Raw genomic sequence first — 23,890 nt, 5'->3', positions numbered from 1 at the left:
GGGTCCATTTACTCCAAAGTTGATCGTCTCTTTTTCTTTGAAAAAAATATATCAGCTCTCAGGTAAAAATATGGGCATGTATGTATATATATGCACAAATCATGTAAAAATAAACATAAATTCAAATACAAATATATTCAACCTACTGAGTCCATTTTGGCTGTTTGTGTATACATGATTTCAGGGCTGACCACTCTGCACTGGACAACAATAAGGGGGTTCATGCCTGGGAGAGGCTAATCCTCCTTCTCCCAGCAGTCATTAGTTTCCTGTAGTTCTTAGTCTAGGTTAGGACCCCTCGAAAAAGTTTCCTCCTTCTACATCTCCACTAATATTGCCATTGTTCTGGTCTGTTTAATCCCAGCACTTGAGATCTCATGTCTTGCTTGGGAAAGACAATGCCTTTAATCCCAGGAAGTGATGACAGGAAGCAGAAAGGTATATAAGGCATGAGGATCAGGAACTTTAGCTTTTTAAGCTTTGAGGCTTTTAGCAGCAGTTCAGCTGAGGTCCATTCAGATGAGGACTCAAAGGCTTGCAGTTTGAGGAAATAAGATGAACTGAGAAGTTGGCAAGGTGAGGTTGGATGTGGCTTGTTCTTTTTCTCTGATCTTTCAGCATTCACCCCAAACCTGGCTCCCGAGTGTTTTTATTAATAAGACCTTTTAGTAAATTTGTCTGCAGTGAAGTCTTTCCCTTCCCTGGAAGTGGCTCCTGCATGAGCCCCTCTCTCTGAACTCTTCATATCCAGTTTCATCATGACAGTCTTTTCTGTGTCTCTCCCAGAGCAGCATGATTTTTCGTGGGGTCCTATCCTAGACAAAGGTTCACTCCTGGACTCATTTCAGTATTACTCTAATCCCCATGAAAACAACAACAACAACAGCAACAACAACAACAACAACAACAACAACAACAACAAGACAAACTACAGACTGATATCCCCGGTGAACATGGATGCATGAGGGCAAACAGCCAATTTTCTATAGTGTGGGTCTTGCCAGTGTATCTGGAGACTGTGTTTTGTGTTTTCACATTCTGTCATGTCTACAAAATGCCTGTTTGTTCATGTAAGGTTTTATGCATCTGTTTATAAAACAGTGTTCTTATTAGAAAGCTTGCCCAATTATGGGATAATGTAAGTGTTCTGATAGTATATGAGGTATTCTAGGCTAAGTCATGATGCTGAGTAGATTTAAAACATGTCAAGTGGGGGATGGTAAGTTAGGTTGACATTTTGATATGGTTCTTCCAATTTATGATTGATTTCTTGAGATAGAATTGAACAGTAATTGAAGAAACATCTGTATATGCATACCAAAATACCACATTGCATTCCATAAGCACACATACAATTGCTATTTATCAATTAATTCCAGGACACAGTAAAAAATGTTTGAATATTAAATTGAAATGCCAAGAAATTCACAAATGAGGTTAAGAAGTAGTAGATTTAGTCACTTCATCATCTACTTCTTTATTGTCTCTATAACTCAACACTACTAATAGGACACTATGACAAAATGCTTTTTTTTGTTTTTATATATTTAACACCAAAGCATAAATTCCTAGTTTTACCCATTTTTTAATTTTAAGATAAGCAAAAATATGGCCTGTAGTCTTTGATATCTGCTTATTTGGGCTCAGCCCTGGCCTTATCAGATGTTCTCATGTTATATGTGCCTATTAGCTCATTTATTTAATTGCTGTATCCATAATATGCAAATGCCATCCAGCATTTTGATGGATACCTGGGTTACTTACTGGAGGATGGAAGTGGTGGAGGTATAATTCAAGTTCAAGTTGTTTTGACTTTACCTCCCTTGGTCTTTTAGCATAACTTGCTGTAGAGATGTAGATAATGGAGAGTGACTTTTGTCTCTTAGCTTTGTAGGATGCCCATGAAATAGATGATGCCTGAGAGGGGCCTTGTTCCTGTGCCTAGAACAGGATGCTTAAAAAATGGAGTTGATTTTGTTCCTTCTCTGTCGGTGATCCCTAAAAATGTTGACTGCCAGTATCAGTTTCTGCAATATCCTAACTTTTTTTTCCTTCATAGCAATTTGTGGACTCTCTCTCTCTAGACACTAGAAGGATGTTGGGCATCTTAAGAGTCAGGACAGAAGTTTCTCCTTAGGAGACCAAACTGTATTCACAGGGATTAATTAAATGATGGCCTCCACATTGTCAAAACTTGTAACCCAAAGCTGCTTCTAGTACTGCTTCTGCAGTTGATCCTGTGGGGGTGGGGTTGTCGTCTTCAGAGAGGCAGAGAACATGTGGGGCTAACACTCTGTCATATTCCCACCTTATAAATAACCCTCTTCAGTGGAAGGGGAAAGGTTTTCTCTGAGACTGTGTAGATGAAAACTCTTTGCATTAAGCAGAGCGACCAAGCCACTTAACCCTTCTCTGAAGCTGCTCCTGTTCTCACTGGCCATTAGCAGCAGTGCTAGTCTGACTTGCTAAAGCCAGATGAAGCAGAAAGTTGAGGGTTATGGTTATATGGACAGGGCACAGCTTGGCGTGAGGAAGGACCTATGATCCGGTCGTGCTTCTGCCTCAAATCTCCTACATAACTTTGGAAGAGCTGCTCTCCTGATTCTCAAAGCCACCAAGATGTGATTTTTGAAAGTCATGTTCTTCAGCAAGGGAAGTGGTGATGAATGAATTCCTACTCTTTGTAAATGAATGACTGACCCTGTTTGGATTTTACATTTACTTCACTAATAGCAGAAAGTTTTCAGCTCAGACAAATTTCTTTACTTGATAACAACTATAACATGCTTTGTGTCAATGTAAAAAATTAGTTTAACTCTCATCTAAGATTAGAAGAAATATGAAACTGTAAATTTGAGATCATATGTCTGGGCTAGCCTTGAAGACTTTTTATGAGCTTTTCTGAGTTCATCAGTCCATGATGTTGGGATGTGGGAAAACTGTGGAGCTTCTGTGGTGTGCACAGATTCCATCAATGTAATTTTTATAAATTCTATTTTTATTATAATTTAAATTTTATTTATTTAGAGACAGAATTTTGTTGTGTAGCTCAGGCTGGCCTTGAACTCATAACAACTTCCTGTCTGAACATCTCGAGTACCATAGTTGAAGGCATGTGTCTCTAAGTCTGTTTGACAATTTATTTTTAAAACAAAAGATAAAAATATCCAGAATAAAAATACACTGTGGTAATTTTAGTAGATGTTTCGCTACGTTACATAGAATATTGTGTGGATAATCCAAACAGGAGAATTTTTTTACTTGTTTTTAATGAATACTTTTCTCTACAGTCACAAATATGAATCATAGACAAATCAACATACCATTTTTATTTTGGTGCATATTGTTACTATCTAGCTATATTTTATAATATTCAGAGTGATCTATTTTCTGTACTCTTTTTCTTTCTGTTTGAGAATAAAGCTTAGGGCACTTTTCATATTTCATGTATATAACTTTGAAATGCCAGTCCTGTGTGTGTCTTGGTTCCTTAATACACATGAAGAATTGCCTTTATATTGATGGTAGTGACAGTGACAGATATTTTTTATTGAATATAAATCACTTCCAGGTTCTTATGAACACACAACATGTACTGCTTTCATGTTCGTTCTGCAACATTAGGCTATTCCAGAACTCTTTCATTTTAAAATGTTAGCCCATTTTTGAACATTGATGCACAATAATTGCAAGCAAGCATGCTTGTTTTTATTTTATAGATAAAAACACTGAAGCTTTGAGAAATTGCCCATTATCCATTGAGAGTAATTGCCAATGGCAGGGTCCAAATATAGAAATATTAATCAAGAATATATAGTCCAGCACCACAGACATTGTGGCAAGACTACATGGGAGCAGCTCTCAGCTTTGACACTAATTTGTTTTTTGTATTTCTCAAAAAAAAAAAAAAGAAATCAAAAAGATAGGGGAGACAGAGTGTAACGAACATGATCAATACCACCCCACAATTGTTGAATGCGGTGTCTCATTTTCTTCTTGAACAAGGTGAAAACTTACTCTGTGGGGATGGTGTGAGGGGCAAATAAGCTGATAGATGTAACAGTTTGGACAGTGCTTGGGGGAGGGCTAAGCTCATGCAGGTGTTTGATCTGCCACTGCTGTCTGTGCTTTTGCCCTAAAGGGTCCCCATCAGACCTGCCCCTTGTAGAAACTATATTTACCCCCTTGCAATAAAGCACAGACAGTGAAGAAAGACGCTTTCTGATTAGCACATGGTCTTTATTGCAAATAAAGAAAGTTATTTTTATTTTTGCCTTGTCTGCCTTGTTGTAGTCAGTAGAGGGAGTAGCAGACTTAACTAGGTGGATTTTAGTAAGGCAAAGGCAAGCAAACCTCAGAAGAATTTAAAACATGTCAAGTGGGGTGATGGTAAGTTAAGTTGACTTTCTAGACTTGATGCTGTCCACAGCCTGGGGTGCAGGAAGCACAGGAGTGAGTGAACAGAAGAGAAAAGGAATAAATGCAAATCTCCAACCACAACCTGTTCTCTTGTTCCTCCTCCAATATCAGCTAGTGATACCATCAGATAAACTGACACACAGCAAAGCAAGCACCTTTGACTACTCTCAGTGGAATGCTTTCATTTGAAATGGGGTGACTAGACAAGCAGAGATTGTAGAAGAACTTAAATACTTCTTCAAATGCCATCATATTGACCGTGAAAATATTCAGATGAGCCTCTCACTTGGAATTGGAAAATCACTGGCTGTTAAAGGTTCTATTATAGCTGTAACCAAAGCAGCTGAGACAGTGAATCATTGTTTGCAGCTGATAACTAGTGTCCAGTGTGAAGCAAAGGGCATATGCTAACATTTAATGGATAACAGAATAAATTAGTATGTGATTTTTGGAAAGAAGCGAGAGTGGGGTATTCAAAAAAACCTTGTAACATTCCCCAGCCCTGGAGTTAATTCACTTTCATATGCTTCTTTTCACTTTATAGGCAACACTGTACCTGCACCCTCAGTATCCTGGAATCTATGGAAATACCACATAATATTACAGAGTTTTTTATGTTGGGACTCTCCCAGAGGCCAGAGGTGCAGAGGACTCTTTTTGTGGTCTTCTTGATGATCTACACAGTCACAGTTTGTGGCAACATGCTCATCGTGGTCACAATTGCCTTCAGCTCCAGCCTGACTTCCCCATGTACTTTTTCCTTTCCAATCTATCCTTTATTGACACCTGCTATTCCTCTTCTCTGGCCCCTAAACTTATTGCTGATTCCCTGTATGAGGGGACAGTGCTATCTTATGAGGGATGCTTGGCCCAGCTCTTTGGAGCTCATTTCCTGGAGGTGTTGAGATCATTCTGCTCACAGTGATGGCCTATGACCGCTATGTAGCCATCTGCAAGCCCTGTACTATACCTCCACCATGACCAGGCACCTCTGTGTTGTGCTGGTGGCAGTGGCTTGGCTGGGTGGCTTCCTGCATTCATTGGTTCAGCTCTTTCTGGTCCTTCAGCTGCCCTTCTGTGGATCTAATGTAATCGATCACTTTGTGTGTGACTTATACCCTTTACTGGAGCTGGCCTGCACAACACCTATGTCATTGGCCTGCTGGTGGTGGCCAACAGTGGTGTGATCTGCTTGCTGAACTTCCTCATGCTGGCTGCCTCCTACGTGGTCATCCTGAGCTCCTTGAGGTCCCACAGTGCAGAGGGGAGACGGAAAGCGTTGTCTACCTGTGGGGCCCACTTCACAGTTGTGGCTCTGTTCTTTGTGCCCTGTATATTTATTTATATGCGTCCATCAACTACTTTACCTATAGACAAAAGCATGGCAGTATTTTATGGTATTCTGACACCTATGTTGAATCCACTCATTTATACTTTGAGAAATGAAGAGGTGAAAAATGCCATGAGAAAGCTCTTCACACACTCAGAAATTGTAAGTACTTGAGCGGTATGCAAGGTAATAGCAGAGCCTGTATTTCTCTAAGTGAAACAACTAAAGTTTGCTATTTTTGTTACCTAACATCACCTTATTACAGTTATCCATCCTCCCATCTTCATAGGCTTTAAGGCTTACAGTCTTTTCACTTAAATTGCAGTTTTATTATTGACCAGCTCCACAAGATATATATGACCTGAATTTTCATTATTACTGGTTTAGAAATAAGGAAACTATGATGTCTGACGTGGCCAATTGACTTATCAAAGTTATCTAGTTTCAAAATTCAGTTAATTTTTTGACCAATTGTAACCCGTTATGACAGGATTCTCTACTTTTTAAAGAGATTAACTGTGTATCTCAATAAACTGGGGAAACATGTGAAGGCAATTTATATTTCAGAGTGTTATTTCCATAAGTGATCTAGAGAAAGCTTTTAATGAGGTTTCCAAACACAGGAAACCATTATCATTGTCTTTAAATGGCCAGACAAGTTGGGTCTGTGTGATAATTCATTGAGCTACAGAAAAGGGAAGAAAGACATGTCTGAAAATTCTTCCTGCTTAGTCACATATAAACAGTCTTGTGTGCACAGATGTTTGTATGTATCATCCTCCTTTTTGGCATTGGCAACATGGTTTGCACACTAGCTCAGACAGGTCAAGAGCTGGGCTCTGGAGATAGATCACAGTCTCTGTCATAGTTCCTGTGCTTATTGATGTCATGATCTTGAATTATCAACAAACAGCCTGCAAACCCTTGATGCCTATCTTTAGAGTAAGGGTAAGGATATTTTTGGTTTTGCATGTGAGACCGTGTTGTACTTAACCTGGATGTGTCTGGTTTGTTCCACTGAGCATTTCCTCTTCCATGTCTGCTTGTGCTGCAGTGAATGGTAGGATTTTCTACTTTTTAAAGGTATGAACTATATATCTCAATAAACTTGGCGAACTCTGAAGACAATTTATGTTTCAAGTGTTATTTTACTAGGTGATCTAGATAAAGCTTTTAATGCAGTTTCCAAACAAGAAACTCCTACCATATTTGATGTTTGACAATTAAACTAGATAATCTAAATCATGTTTTTAACAGTTTTCCACATATGAGAAACTATTAACATGTTTGATATTATGTCTACCTCAGTCTAATCTCATTAGTAGATTGCTGTCTTACCTTCACTGGTTTGAAATATATCCTGCCTTTAGAGCAGAGTAATTTTTTCTTGGTGAGAAATAGAGAGTGGCATTTTCATTGGTTTGTTTGGTTATTTATTTATTTATATTGATTTGGTTAGGTTCTTTGACAATTTCTTACATCTATATAATGTATTCTGATGACTCTCTTCCTACCCCTTCTTGTCTCCCTCTGATTCCTATTCCTCTCTCCACCCTGTCTGTTTCATAAATGTAGAAATTTTGGTTTGGTTTGTGACCTATAACTATTCTTATTATACATCTCAAGGAATTATTGTGCTCAGGAATATTTTAATGGAAAAGATTTAATTTTTTTTACTTGTGAATTATGTGTGTATGTCCACGTGTGCATGTGAGTGCAGCTGCCCACTGAGGCTGGAGGTGTTGGATCTCTCTGTGGCTATAGGTGGCTGTGAGCTGTGTGACACAGGTCCTGGAAAATGGGTCAATGCTATGCAAGAGCAGTACAAGCTCTGAACCTCTGCTCCATTTCTCCAGGCTCTGTGTGTTGGCAGAGCTTTTCTGTGCCATGGCTGCTTCCCAAATAACCAACACGGAGACTTAATTGTAAATGCTCAGCCAATAACTCAGGCTTATTACTAACTAGCTCTCACAACTTAAATTAACCCATTTCTATTAATCTGTGTATTTCCATGTGGCTTGTGGATTTACCTGTCCTCCAGCAAGTCTTGGTCAGTCTATGTCTCCTGGTGACTCCTCTGACTCTGCCCTTCTTCTTCCCAGAATTCTTAATTTGGTTTTCCTGCCTATACTACCTGCCTGTCAGCTTTTTATTAACCAATGTGAGTAATACATATTCACAGTATACAGAAGGATTATTCCACAGCACCTGTATCTTGGAATTTTAAAGGCATACCCATGTTTATCCCATCATTTTCTTGTTTTACAAACTTTGAATATTTTCTTTCCAAATTTTCACTCTTTAAGAATGTGTAGGTTCCATACATTGTAATAAATTTATCCTATAATCTGTGGTTCAGTATATTGCAACATGAAGACTTTTCTCTTTTGGTGTATATGATAGGTAAGCATTCTCCCTCTAACCCCTAGTCCCATAGTAGAAGAGAAAAAGTTACAAATTAATAAGGAATTTCCCCACTATCAGGAAATATATTAAAAACTTGGCTACCAGAATGAATAAATGCAGAAAGTTATAGAACAGTCATTGCTTTACCCTAAAACTTTTATATCTAATAAACTGGCAGTTGAAGAATTTTAAGGCAAAGTACTTGTTATCTGTTACCTTTTCACATTTTGATATTAATTATATGATATGAAATATATTATATATGACATTACTCAATAATATATGATATGATATCACATATTTTCATGTATATTGGTTATAAATTGTTAATTTTATGTTATAAATTAATAAGTTACAAGTGGGACTTCGTGCTTTGTGCAAGTTCATGTATAATTGTGCATAACTGGAAATTTAGAGTTAGCCCTATAAGAGAATGTGGAGCCATTGGGGGAGGTAAAACTAAAACTAGATTCTCATTTCATATGACCATAAAAGTAAATTCCAGATTAAAACACACTAATCTTGAGAATTACTGTTGGAAGATTATCAGAAGATGATGTCTGAGAATATATTCAGGGTCTAGGCTAGAGAGATCTTTCTGAACTGTGATAAAAATGGATTAATAAACTAGATGTGGAACAAGGATGACTGGACTGCTACTCACATCACCAGGGATGCTACCTGGAAAACAGGACCCCAAGAAAGACACGGGGATCACCCAATGACGGAGAAATGGCTGAGATCTACATGAACAACCTGGACATGAGTGGGAATAATGAAGGGCAAGGGTCGAGGGAAAGAGAGCCTGTGGGAGCCGGAGATCCCAGCTGGATCAAGAACAGAGAGGGAGAACAAGGAATAGGAAACCATGGTAAATGAAGACCACATGAGAAAAGGAGGAAACAAAGTGCTAGAGAGGCCCACAGAAATCCACAAAGATACCCCCACAATAGACTGCTGGCAATGGTTGAGAGACAGCCGGAACTGACCTACTCTGGTGATGGGATGGCCAAACACCCTAATAGTCGTGCCAGAAACCCCATCCAACGACTGAGGGATCTGGATGCAGAGATCCACGGCTAGGCCCCGGGTGGAGCTCTGGGAGTCTAATTAGCGAGAAAGAGGAGGGTTTATATGAGTGAGAATTGTTGAAACCAAGGTTGGATAAAGCACAGGGACAAATAGCCAAACGAATGGAAACACATGAACTATGAACCAAAGGCTGAGGGGCCCCCAACTGGATCAGGCCCTCTGAATAGGTGAGACAGTTGATTGGCTTGATCTGTTTGGGAGGCATCTAAGCAGTGGTACCGGGTCCTGTGCTCATTGCATGAGTTGGCTGTTTGAAACCTGGGGCTTATGCAGGGACGCTTGGCTCAGTCTGGGAGGAGGGGACTGGACCTGCCTGGACTGAGTCAAAGGGGTTGATCTCAGTCCTCAGGGGAGGCTTTGCCCTGGAGGAGGTAGGAATGTGGGGTGGGCTGGGGGGAAGGGAAGGGGGGCAGGAGGGGGGAGAACAAGGGAATCCGGAGTTGATATGTAGAACTGAATGGCATGGTAAAATAAAATAAATGGAAAAAAAAAACTTCAAAGAAAGAAAAAAAAATGGATTAATAAGTGTGGCTCTTTAATATATAAAGTACTTTTCAGTGATAAGAACACATCAAAACAAATTATGTTATTTACAATCTATTTTGCAACCAACAAAATGAGTGCAAACAATAATTATACAAATGTAAGTTATCCAACAGGTATAACTTACAGTTATAATCAGTCAAATATGTGAAGAAGAATTTATAGTTTACATATATATTGTCAAAGATGCCCATTCTCGGGGTAAGACTAGAACATGTGACAATGTCAGTGGTGCCAACAGTGAGGACTGGCAGCTACTTAACCCTCTGTTAGTGACATAGTCAGTATGGGAAGTAAATACAGAAGTTATGCTCTTCGATTCACTTATAGATTTTTTTTAAAGAAAAATTCCTCACGCATGTGCATGCAGAATCACATACAAAGTGTACAAGTGTATTCACCACAGAACTGTCTTTTTTTTTTTTTTTTAGTAATAAATAATAGATTTTTTTTTTGGGGGGTGGGAGCTGGAGAGATGGCTCACTGGTTAAGAGCACTGGCTGCCCTTCCAGAGGCCCTGAGTTCAATTTTCAGCAGCCACATGGTGGCTGACAACCACCTGCAATGAGATCTGGTGCCCTCTCTGGCATGTAGGTATCAATGCTGGCAGAACACTGAATACATAATAAACAAATCTAAAAAAAAATAGATTTTTTTGGTAACAAGACAGAAACAATCAAGAAGGGGAATGTTTCAATAATATACAGTAGATATGATAAATTATTTTATAGTGATTAAAAGAAAATTAAATCAGGTCTACATCCACCAACAGAGAATCGTCTGGAAAGCAATACAGAGTGAAAAAATAGGTTGAAGAGAGGCATAATTGGTTGTGATGGTGCATGACTGTAATACCTGAATTTAGGAGTAGGGATAAGAGGATCTTGAGTTTGAGAGCAGCCTGGGTTACATAGCCAAAGCTCGGTGAAATAAAAAACAGAAACAAACTGGGCAGTGGTGGTGCACACCTTTATTCCTAGTACTCAGGAGGCAGAAACAGGTGCATTTCTGAGCTCAAGGCCATTCTGGTCTACAGAGTGAGTTTTAGGGGAGACCCTGTCTTGAAAGACCAAAAAAAAAATCCAGAACCCCCCCAAAATAAACCAAAAACCAGAAATAAAATGAGTAAACAAGTGAATGGAGTAACAGTGTGTGTGTATAATATATGTGTGTGTATGTATTGTATATGTATTATATATATATATGACACACCCATGTGTATATGTATATATGTGTTTGTGCTATAATATTAATGTGAAATGAAACCATTGAGCATCAATATTTTTCCTTGGCTTATATTTGTGTATATAAAACAATCTATCAAATTCATCAAAGTATTTTCTTTATTCAAGACACCTAGAAGTTTTTTTATATGTGAACATATTCATATATGATTATTACAAATGAAAAACTAAAATTAAGAGAACTGGTACACATATGAATGGTGCCTATTGAGGATCAGAAAGTGATGATTGTCCCCTCTCTCTCAGTACTTTATTGTTTTCTTCCAGGATTTTATTGTTTTCTTCTAATTTGTTTGCCCTTTCCTCTAGTTGTTTACAGCGTTCTTCCCATTATTTTTGTCTTTTCCTCTACACAAGCCACTAACTTCTTCATGATGTTATTCATAAGGCTGTTTTTTTCTGCTTCTTCCAATTTTTGATGTTCAGATCTAGATGTTGGAGGCGGGCTAGCTTCTGTGATACTGTATTGCTCTTCATTTTGTTGTGTGAACTTCTGCCTTGATGTCTGCCCATCTCCTTATGGTTCGTTCTTGGCCTTATCAGTGCACTTGTTTCAGACAGAGCTGACAGATTCAGGAATTCTCTCTCTCTTGTCCAGATGGGAGCTCCCTTGTCCAAATGGGAACTCCGGGGCAGGATGGAATCTCTTATCTGAATGGGAAACTGGGGCAGGATGGGAGCTTTTGTCCAGACAGGAAGTCAGTGGTAGGATGGGCACTCTTATCCTCTGGTCCAGAAGGGAAGTCGGGGGGCCTGTCCTCTCTCTCAAAACAATGCATTTTAGTGCTGGAGTGATGGCTCAGAAGTTAAAAACACTTACTGCTCTTGCAAGAGGACCTGGGTTCAGTTTCCAGCACCCACATGGCAACTCATAGCTGCCTGTAACTCCAGTCCCAGGGGGATCCAAAGCCCTCTTCTGGCCTCTTTAGGCACCAGGCATATACATGGTACACATGTGTACATTCAGGCACTAACACATGCATGTAAAATAAAGAATAAATTTTTAAAAAAAATCCAAGATATTCTGTTGCAAGTCTACTCCCTGTGCCAAGAATTTCCTGTGTCTCCACACAACGACGTACATACACACGCATGACACTTCCTGTCTGAAGATATTAACCTCTCTACTGCTCTCTCCACACATCACCTGCATGACTTCTTTGTTCTTCAACCACCTTTATTTTTGCTCTCTACTCTTCAATTACTGCTTCTTTAGTATAACATCAGACACAGCCAAAAAGTTTGCTAAGCCTCTGCTGGCCTAAAAGGTGGTAACTACACCCTGGGGATAAATTATTCATTGTTTGTATTAACAAAGCATCCTAGGCATATAAACCTTTCTGATGCTGCTTCCTTGCCCCCAAATGAGCGCTTATCCTTAGGCCACGCCCAGGAAAAGGAGAGAGGACATGAGAGGAAGAGCAGATGTTGGCAATTGGAGCTTGGCTTGTGTTAGACAGGGAAATGGAAGAATAAAGACCTGAAATACAGTCAAACTTCAGTTTTTAGTTTTGTGGAATACATACCCAGGAATGAAAAGAGAATAGCCACATTTGAAACATTTTTTTTAGAACACCCTTATGGCCTGGAAAACTGCTTAAAACAGTGTTTTACCCATGTATTGAATGAATCCTTGTCCGACAAATAGAACTTGGATTTTGAATGGATATGAGTGTGAATACAAGCTTTTGTCAAGTGTTGTTATTCCTGTTGTTTAGTGGAGGAAGTCAACGCTCCCTCTGCCATAAGCACTTCCGTTTATGTACAAAATGTTACAGTAGGGGAAGAAACAGCTGCTTTCAAAGAGAAGTTCTTTTACTTGAGAATAATCACTCTTGTAGAGGTGGTGAATTACTGACAGGTCTTTCCCAACCACCCAGTCCTTTTAAGACTCAGCATTTTTAGCCACACTTCATGTGACAGCAAGTCTACCTATGAAATATGCTGGAAATTAAAGCTCAAGAGATTCAAAAATTGAATTTCAGGCTGGAGAGATGGTTCAGTGGCTATCACTGGTTGCTTTTTTTTTCCAGAGGACCTGGGTTCTATTTCCCGCACCTGCATGGTGGCTCAAAACCATCTATAACTCCAGTCCCATGGGATCTGATGCCAGCTCCAGGCCTCTGAAAGCATGCATGATGACAAGCCATACATGTGGAAAAACATCTACACATATAAAAGTAAATAAAGAGGAATAATAAATGAACAATAAGTTAAAAGGCAATTTGAAAGACTGTTCACACATTCAGGACAACTGTAAGACATCAGCTTGTGACCATTCTGTGAAAATGTAGTCTCCATGTATTTGAGTACTAAGTTTTCTGTTGCTTTAGTAGGACATTTTCAAACCTCTGAAACTTAGAAAAATAGAAAATGTATTTGATTAATACTACTTTTCCTTCCTCATTTTAACTGTAGTGCTGATCATGAAAGCATCAACAGTGTTAGCACTGATCTATTTCACACCAGTCAACAATCAATTATGGAGGGATAAGGGTTCACAAGATCAAACCCCTAACTGAAGTGCTATAGAGAGTTGGTGGCTTCAGGGGAAGGGGAGGACAGTCTTCTTTAAGGGTGTGGTCCCTGGTAGACCAACTATTCTCCAGTGGATATCCCACACTCATGACTACGTGCATACATACATGTGTATTCATGTACGTATAGTGTGTATTGTGTATTATGTATGTATGCATGTATGTATGTATGGGCAGCACAAATTTGACTCAGAGTGCTATAAAAAAAAAAGGCGGGTGGGCACGATCAAACTGGGGCAGAGAGATCTCGAGGAGAGTGGTAGGAAGGAAAGATTCTGAATCAGAGTGTCATGAGTGAAGATATGATAAAAAATATATTGCATGATATTTGATGTTATCATATTAAAAAAATAAATAAAATAATTGTTTTTTGTTTGTCGGAACGCCTTAAACATTTTGCCCTCATAGGTTTCTGCCTAACAAAAATAGTAAAATTGCATTGCATTTTTCGATGAGCTTGCACTGGGGGTGAAGTAGCATGACACTGATTCAAGTGACATTGATGTTGTAGGCAAAGGGTGTGAGATTTACCATTGTCAATCTTGTACTTTTTTTTTTAATCTTAAGGAAATAGAGCACTTCTTAAAGAAATAGAGTGTGGGAATACCTAGATTTATTGTAGCCTCTTTGCACTGTTCCTACTTGTCTTAATGTGTGAGTCCATTCTACTTATACATACTTCTAATACAAGCTGACATATCTATCAGTTGAAAAATGAATTAAGAAATACAGTTTATATGCACATTGGAATATTATTCAACCATAAAATAAATAGAATCCTAGCAGCTGTGGCAATCAGGGTAGGCAGGGGGACAGGGTGTAAAGGGAGTTAGGCAAACTAAGAAGCCAAACATTACATATTCTCACTCATATGTGGAAGGCAACGCCTTTGATCTCACTGAAGTTGAGAGCACAATAGTTACAGAGGCTAGGCAGGTTGGAAGAGAGGAAGAATAAGGTGAAGTTAGAAAATGGGTTTCAAAATACACCTATGCAGGAACAGTGAGTTCTCAGCAGAGTGAGCAACTGTGCTCACAACAGTTTGTTATGTATTTTATGAAGAAGAACAGAGGAGTTAAAGAGTCTCAATGGAAATGGATGATCAATTTTAATGGGGGTGGAAAACCTACTACCCTGATTGGAATACAGACTTTGTCTATTGTATTAGGAGACTACATCACCAATAAATATAGTGATTATGCCAATTAAACATTGAAGCAGAAGAAAATTGATTAACCTAAATTTTATTCCTTTGAGAGAACAATTCATGAAACAGCACTAGACATTGTTTTTAAATCACAAACCACCAGGTTTATGCATCACCAGCTTTCACATTTGACCCCAGAGCTTCTTCATAACTCTTTTGACCTCCTCATTTCTGAGGGTATAGATTAGAGGGTTCAACATAGGTGTCACCAGAGTGCAAAACACAGTCACGGCTTTGTCAGTGGGTAAGGAAGTCATAGGCCTTAGGTACAGGTATGAACAAGGTACAAAGAATAAGACAACAACAGTGACATGAGATGCACAGGTAGACAGGGCTTTGCGACGCCCTTCTGAACTGTGATTCCTCAGGGAGTGAAGGATGACCACATAGGAAGCAACCAGCATAGAGAAAGTGAGTAAACACAGTGACCCACTGTTGGCAGCAATCAGTGGTCCTAGAGTGTGAGTGTCAGTGCAGGCCAGCTCCAGGAGTGGTATTAAATCACACATAAAGTGGTTGATTGTATTGGGACCACAGAAGGGCAACTGCGCCATAAATAAAGTCTGTATTCCTCCATGGATGAATCCCAGGATTACAGCAGCCACCACCAAGAATACACACACAGGTCTGCTCATGATGGTCATGTAGTGCAAAGGCTTACAGATGGCTACGTAGCGATCATAGGCCATAGCAATGAGCAAGATGATTTCATCAGCAGCAAAAAAGTGCTCAGCAAAAAGCTGAGTCATGCAGCCATTGAAGGATATGCTGCTCTTCTCAGAGATCAAGTCATAGATCATTTTGGGTGCTATGGAAGAAGAGTAGAAACCATCTATGATGGACAAGTAGGACAGAAAAAAGTACATGGGAGTAGCAAGGGCTGGGCTGATGAAGATGGTGACTGAGATGAGCATGTTACCTGCCAGTGTGATCAAATATATTATTAAGCACACAATAAATAAGAATTTCTGCAGATCTGGGTCTTGAGTCAAGCCCAGGAGGATGAATTCTGTGACATTGTTCATTCTTTCAAACAGTTTAAATCAGGCTGTATTCATAATGTCATCTGAAAAAAGAGATAGATTGTCCCATTAATATTATTTTAAATACTAAATTGAAATACTTTGTCATCTCATTGTTGTAACTGCTGAAATCGAAAAGCTACATTTTTACTTTTATACTTAAGATCACTTTGCAGATAATTTTGAAGATGGAAAGTGGGTTAGCTTAGTTACTTTATGGTAACACTACAACAAATCAAAGTTTAATTATAGTCGTTGGCTGAAGTCAGCTGTGGATACGATACTATACTAAAGAAACAAATCTTCCTAAATTGAAAGCACCTGCACTCTGTGGCTTACTGTTCCTCTCTACCACATGAATGCCATCCATACACCTAAAGACAGACATGGCTGCAGATTGAACCTTTTCCTTTCTGGATGTCAAGGATCCATCTTTATTACAGCTCTTTTAATATAATTCATTTCACAGCCACAGGTTTCATGCCCAGTTCACACCCACTCTTTTGTGTTCCTTTAATCTATATCTTTGAATGAATACATGAAAGTGGCACAAAGCCTCCTTAGGGGCCCTCAGTATTTATAAGGATAATGTGTTTGAAGTTACACTTCTTTCATGTCTAGTAATATGCTTCTGTTAGGCCAAACTGTCTTCTACACTCACATTTACAAATAGAAAAAAACTGAGACTAAGGTCACCCTAAATTTATTATTGACAAGATATAAATGAGAAGATTAGCTAATATAGTAAGCTTTACCTTTTGAGATAACTTCAGTGAAAATAAGATGAATTTGTACTTTTCATTGCCAAGTGCTAGAAAGTTTGAGGATATACAATATTGTGTTCTTTTAAATGAACTACATTTGTCTTTTCAAGAGCTGACAGTGTTGGGATTTTAATCTTTCTCTGTCTCTTTCTCCTTCTCTTGTTATTAGCTGTTTAAAAATGTCATATAATTTTTACAACAGTTTTGGCTACCAAACTCAGAATCCTCACCTCTCATCTCCTATAAAAATGAGGAAAAACACATTTGGTTTTCAGATTGGCTAAGTCCCTGAGTGTCTCTGTTCTGTTCATGGGTACTGAAGATGGGGGCTTTGTGATTAATAATTCTTAATGGGTTTAATTCAATCACAAATCCTAACTTCAAAGTGGCCATGTGGAAATTATGAAAAGGGGGAAAAACTTCAAGTGGTTACAAACAGAACTGTGCACAGTGTGCTTGTAAGATGTTTTTAGCAATGCCTTCATTCCCAACACCATCTGATTTGGATGAATTACAGAAAGTATTTTCTATGGATAACTCAATGTTATCATGTTACATTTATGAGTTTCATAGGAAATACTAAACTTTTAGTACTATATAACTACAAGTTCTCTTCAGTGAGAATAAGTTGTCTAACTCAAGTTCAACTGCTTTAAAGGAAAAGATGTAGTTTATACTGACTTGGGTCTAGTTGGTTGTGGATTCCTCTGTTTGTAGACTGAATACATCATTGTTTCTTTCCTCTGGAGATAGCACATACAGTGTGGTATTCAGCAGACTCTATAAGCTGACACTGGAATTATTATTTTTCTAGACATTCTCCAATTTAGGTATTATTGTCCATTTGGTTCCCAATGTGAGCTAAGTTTGCTTCAAATATAAGTTATAGAACAGCTCGTTGGGACATTTTAACAGTTCTAGGACCCCATTCTTATGACCTTTATCTTTTCTTATTAAATTTAATCTAAGTGAAAACATTATTGAAATCATAAAATATCACTGTATTCAACCATCAGATAAGTAAGTGAAAAAGCAACTTGATTTTCTTTACATATTTGGCTTGGGCTTTGCTTTCTAAGAGTCCATAAACACTGCAGAGAAAATTCCTTTCATTCTTATCTCAAATTCCCCTTTATCTCTGTTTCCTTAGATACTCACCAACAGCAATTGCAGCATCCTCTAAACAAATCTTCATTTGTTGACATCTGCTTGCTCCTGTTGCTGGCTCACTGACCACTCTTCATCTTTTTGATTCTTCCTTGATCCTAAAAAATATTTTAAATCAGTGGCTCTCAACTTGTGGGTTGGGACTCCTTTGGAAGGGTTGCCTAGGACCATCAGAAGACACAGATATTTGCATTATGATTTATAACAGTAGCACAGTTACAGTTATGAAGTAGCAATGGAAATAATTTTATGGTTGGGAGTCAGTCACTACAACATGAGGAACTGTAGTAAAGGTTGCTTCGTCAGAAAGGTTGAGAACCACTGATTTAAATAGATTTCCACAGTCTTTAGAATCTGGTTGAGCTTTGGCCTCTCAAACACCCAGAGGATTGGTAATAGTTTCTGCTGAAGTCTTTGCCAAGGAAGTTGTCAAGATCTTTTGGTTATTCCCATTTGGTACCCACAAAGATCATTAGCAGGGCTAGTTTTAAACTCAACTGGCATTAAGTAGGCATTAGGTTGTAGTTTAGATTAAGATGAGTTGAAAGACTTTGACAGCTACCTTGTAGGGCTTGTTGGCTGATTGTGACATTGTGGAACCTGGACTAGGAATGGAAATGTCATCATTCAAGATGCTGTGCTTGATTACTATTGTAGATTGTGTTTTGTTTTATTTTATATTACCAGTGAATGACTAAAGAGATTAAATGGCAGGATTCTCAGCAGCAAAGATTATGCAGAAATTAAGAAAAGTCATAGACTGCCACATTCTCCTGCTAAACCAAGGGGAATGTATCTTTTGTTCTCTACTCCATTGGCAGAGGATGATAAAGCTTAGCATTAGGTCCTATGCTCTAGATCATTAGCCATTGAGAAAGTCACACAGTCAAACACTTGTGTAAAAATACATCAGTTAATGGAGAGAAGCACAGGAGCACTGTAGAAAGGAGAATCTACTATCTTCTCTCCTCCAGCTTCTGAGCTGATAAAGAATTGATCTCTTTTGCAAGTGTACTTCTTTTTCTTCATTATCAACTTTTGATTTTAAATATAATTAACATATACTCTTGAATTCCAGGGCTTGCAAAGCGAAGTTTTTTGTTCCGTGGCTGATAGCCATCCTTTTTTGTTTGTTTGTTTTGTGCCTTTGTTTGCCACCAATCTCACTCATGGGCTCCTCTTACTTTTTATTTCTAAACTCATTTATATATATGGTTATATGCATATATATAGGACCCTGTTTTAACCAGTTGAATTGTAACGTTAAGTGACATTAAGCATATTCATAGTACTGTAAGCCATCTTCATCATCAACTTCTAAAAAACATTCTTGTTTTTCTTATTCTTTAAGCAGTTAGTTATTCAGTTATCTTTCTTTTTCTAGGTCCCTGGCAGCTACTGTGCTAGTTTATGTCTAGGTGAATCAGTTTATGCTAGACACAATGTATATTGAAATTACACAGTATCTATCCTTTACAGATATCCTTGTGAGAGTGGTGGTGCTAGGGATTTGAAACCATGGCTTTGTTGATAGCACACAAGTACTCTATCTTCAAACTTCACATACAATCCTCTTTGTGTATGACCTGTTTCATCTATGGTACTGAATTTTAGGTTACTTTGTATTGGCTTACATTCCAGAATTTGATTAGTTTTTGAGATTGACTCAGTAATAAATGGTTTCCTTGAAAGGCAATCTTAGAAGTAGATGGTGTCACAGATCAATTTTGCCAAATACTTATAGAGCTAGTATTGCTTTTCAAAAATGTTTTCATTTTAATACAATCCAGACTCAAAAAGACAAAAATTGCTGTTTCCCATGTGTAGATCTTAGTTTGTAGTTATATGTATGTATAAATAGACAATTTTGGTTATAATCTATGAAATTGGACAGGAGGTCATAAGAGGTGCTAAGGAAGGTTGGGGAGCACAATATGGTGAAGTTTACTTGAAAGCAGAGAGCATCCTATGAGGAGTGTAGGGGTGTGAAGGGAGGGTCCTGTGTTAGGAGAATGAGAGGGAGAATCATAGGAACAAACTGTGTTTAAAATGTCATAGACTAAACTCATACTGTGTATGCTAATTAAATTAAAAACAACAACAACAACAAAATCATGATCTACTTTTGATAGATAAGTTGACACACGTTAAAATTCAGTCACTGCCTAAGAGAAGATAATTGCAGTCTATCCTGTAGTGGACAAAGTGGATTGCAAAGGCCACTTCTACAAAGACAATAGTAAAGTTAATCAACCAATAGATGAACAGACCAATAGATGAAGACCCTATAGTTCAGAGATGCGTGTATGATAAACATATTTTCATAAGATGTGCAGCTTCAGTTCAAGACACTTGACTTTGACAGTGTGGGTATCATCAAAGATGAGAACTGGCAGCCATCTCCCACACTGCTGGTAACATACCCACTACAAGAAGTCATTTGATAGTGTCTATGTATTAAAAAGTAAAACTTAAATACTTAGCTTTCTTAAAGAGTTTTAGGAAACTTCATAATGAATGTGCCATGGAAGCATGTACAATATATTTACCACAGATGTTTTTGTAATAACACATGTTTGCTTTTGGTTTTGGGTTTTTTTTGGGGTTGATAAAACAGAGAAATAGTTAAGTATGAGAATTCTTCAATAACATGTAGCTGGTATGATGGGTTATTTTATAGCAATGAAAAGAAAGTGAAATCAGGTGTATACTTATCCACCAATAGAGATGGGTCTGGAAAACAGTACAGGGTGAAACAGTAATTGAAGGCCGATGTAACACTGGTTGTGATGGTACATGACTGTAATCCTAGCACTTGGGAGTAGAGACAAGGGGAACTTTATTTTTATTATTAATTAAGTTTATCAATTTATTTTACATCCCAACTGCGGTTTCCCTTCCCTCCTCTCCTCCCAATCCCGCACCTCCCTCAATCCACTCCTCCTCTTTTTCTGTTCAGAAAGGGGCAGGCCTTCCATGGGTGTCAACAAAGCATGGCATATCAAGTTGAGGTAGGACTAAGCCCCTCCCCTTGTGTTAAGGCTGGGCAAGGCAACCCAGCATTAGGAACAGGTTCCTGGAAGTCAGCCAAAGCTTTAGGAACAGGCCCTGTTCCCACCACTAGGAGTCCCACAAGTAGATCAAGCTACACAACTGTCACTCATATGTAGAGAGCCTAGGTCAGTCCCATGCATGCTTCCCAGCTGTCAGTTCAGATGCTGTGAGCTGCAGTGAGCCCAGGTTAGTTGTTTCTGTGGATTCCCTTGTGATGACCTTGACCTCCCTAGCTCATACAATCCTTCCTTCCTGCTCCTCCTCCTGCTCTTCCTTCTCCTCCTCTTCCTGCTTCTCCTCCTGCTCCTCCTCCAACCCCCCTTCTCCTGTTGAATTGAAGGCTGTCGCTATGAGCCCCCATGAGGTTCTTTTGGGTTGGCCTGCTATTCTGAGGATTCCCTCCTCTCAGCCCAGTGCTTGGCTGTGGATCTCTGCGTATATTTCCATCAGTTACTGGACAAATGCTGTTCGATGACAGTTGGAGTAGTTACCAGTCTGGTTACAGGAGATGGCCAGTTCAGGCTACCTATACACTATTGCTAGGAGTCTTACATAGGGGTCATCCTTGCAGATTCATTGGAGTTTCCCTTGTATCAGGTTTTTACCTGACCCCAAAATGCTCTCTTCACCAAATCATTACTTTCATTTTCTCCCTCTCCATCCTCCCATCAACCAGATCCCACATGTTCCCATCCCCACCTGCTCCCAGTCTACTCAGGAGATCAAAAGAGGAGACTTTTACATTTTAAAACTTCATTAAAATGCAGACTCACATTTACAAATGATCTTTAAAGCAGAAAAAATAAAAGTAAGTAGACATGGTACCCATAAGAATGATAATTATTTAAGCTTTGTGGAAAATATATTGGGCAATAAGAAGACAACAGTCCCTGTGCTTTTTCCAATCATGGTCTCGATATCTCTTGCTCATATAATCCCTCCTCTCTCTCGCCGATTGGACTCTTGGAGCTCCACCAGGGGTTTGGCCTTGGATCTCTGCATCTGCTTCCACCAGTCACTAGATGAGAGTTCTATCATGGCAGTTAGGGTGTTTGGCCATCCCATCACCAGAGTAGGTCAGTTCGGGCTACTCTCTCAACCATTGCAAGTAGTCTATTGTGGAGGTATCTTTGTGGATTTCTGGGGACCTCTCTAGCACTCTGCTTCTTTCTATTCCCATGGGGTCTGCATTTATTATGGTGTCTCTTTCCAGAGGATACCTTGCCTTGGAGGAGGTGGGAATGGGGGGTGGATTGTGGGGGAAGGTTGGGGGAGTGGGAGGAGGACAGGGGAATCCATGGCTGATATGTAATATTAAATTAATTATAAAATAAAAAAGAAGACAACAGTCATATTTGAGATTTTCTATGCCACAACATTATTCTATAGTCATGGAAAGCTACTTAAAATGTTTTTTTTTTTTTTCACCTCTTCAATACCTGTCCATCAACTGGAGGATTTCTTTACCTCCTACTGCTCCTGCTTCTGCTCCTCCCTCTGCTCCCCCTCCTGCTCCTCCTCCTCCTGGCCCCCCTCCTGCTCCTGCTTCTTCTCCTGCTCCCCTCCTGCTCCTATTCCTTCTAGTTCTCCTCCTCCTGCTTCCTTCCTGCTCCTCTTCCTGCTCCTTTTCCTGGTCCCCCTCCTGCTTCTCCTCTTGATCCTGCTTCTCCCGCTCCTCCTGTTGTTCCTCCTCCTGCTCCTCCTCCTGCTCCTCCTCCGGCTCCTCCTTCTCCTATTGAATTAAAGGCTGTCACTATGAGCCTCCATGAGGTTCTCTTGGGTTGGCCTGCAATTCTGAATCTTTAGAAAGATGTTTCTTTTCTTCTCTTTTCTTTTCTTTTCTTTTCTTTTCTTCTGTTTCTTTTGAATGCTGAGCAGAGCAAGTGTGCTTTCTGGTATTCTGGATTCCTTACTCATTCTTGAATGCTATTCTCTCTGCCATGTGGCTGGCTTCCCTGTTGGCTTAATCCAAATGACATGGCTTTTTCTCCTTTTTATCTTTTCCCTTTGAGCAGCTACCAACATTTATAGCTTGCTAACCTTGGATTTTTCTTCTAAACCCTAATAAAATTGTCTTCAAGTTAAAAAAAGGCAGTGAATGCACACAATTCTTGTATTCTTGTTCTGTTTACACTCGGGAGAGCAGCAAGGAGGTAGATGAAGAAGGAGGATTTTACGTTACAGAACTGTTGACTTGAATTTTATCTAAGCCCAACTTTAGCCCAACTACTTTAAAGCCAATCTTAGTTATAATTCAAGTGTTAATATCACAAAATACAACAATGTGAGTTAATGCATATGTAATTAGCATGATTTAATATTTTATTATCACCTTCACCATCAAACCATTATAACAGTGATCATCACTCTTAACATCTTTTCACTCTTCAAAGAAATTTTTAATTTTACTTTTTTGAGAATTTCATACCCAAAGCACTGTATTTCCATCATTTCCACCCCTCCTTCTTGTACCCCTGCCTGTTCTTTCTTTAGACTCATCATCTCATCTATAGTTAATGTTACATATATGTTTAATATAACTTACTGAATCCAATTAGTGCTGTGTGTATGTCTCCTTCTTGCTTTACCTCATTGCATTTCTCATTTAGTTTTGCTCTGTGAACTAAAATTATATCTTTAAAAGAGATGAGTTTGATTTTTAAAAGCATATTGTAGTGGAATAATCTTTTTGCACACTGAGAAGATGTGTCTTTACCAAGGAGCCTTCTGATTGGTTTAATAAAGAGCTAAATGACCAATAGCTCTGTCATTGGCCTTCCTCCTCCCCAGGTCCCACAGTGTACATCTGATTTCATGTCAAATTTATTCCACTGAGAACTTTTGAACTCAAGTTTTTTTTTTAACAATATTTTGAATTGTCATATATTCATTGTGCACAGTACTGAATTTCATAAAGAGGTATAGGTGGAACTTTCAGGTATAGAGAAGATCCTGGGAAGAAGAGATGCAGAGAAACCAGTCAGATGTGGAACAAGTTGGACACACAGAAAGGGACAGAGGTAAAAGCCATGTGGTAGAACATAGATTAATAAAAAACATAGGTTATTTTAAGTCATAAGAGCTAGTTAGGAACAAGCCTAAGTT

The 23,890-nt window shown here is 38.8% G+C and overlaps 1 protein-coding gene and 1 pseudogene across 1 annotated transcript; one reads left to right on the top strand and one right to left on the bottom strand.

Annotated features, from left to right (window-relative positions):
- Nucleotides 1-5,000: 5,000 nt before the first annotated feature.
- On the top strand, nt 5,001-5,923 carry LOC114684854 (annotated as a pseudogene).
- An 8,973-nt stretch (nt 5,924-14,896) lies between these two features.
- Nucleotides 14,897-15,812, bottom strand: LOC114684872 (olfactory receptor 4C45-like). The gene has a single exon (XM_028859418.1). The coding sequence runs from the start codon at nt 15,801-15,803 to the stop codon at nt 14,901-14,903; it is 903 nt and encodes a 300-aa protein (XP_028715251.1). The 5' UTR covers nt 15,804-15,812; the 3' UTR covers nt 14,897-14,900.
- Between the last annotated feature and the right edge of the window lie 8,078 nt (nt 15,813-23,890).

Source organism: Peromyscus leucopus, chromosome 4, assembly GCF_004664715.2.
Source record: "Peromyscus leucopus breed LL Stock chromosome 4, UCI_PerLeu_2.1, whole genome shotgun sequence".
NCBI classification, from domain to species: Eukaryota; Metazoa; Chordata; class Mammalia; order Rodentia; family Cricetidae; genus Peromyscus; species Peromyscus leucopus.
Note: the sequence above shows the minus strand (reverse complement) of the source record. Positions and strands in the feature narration are given on the sequence as shown.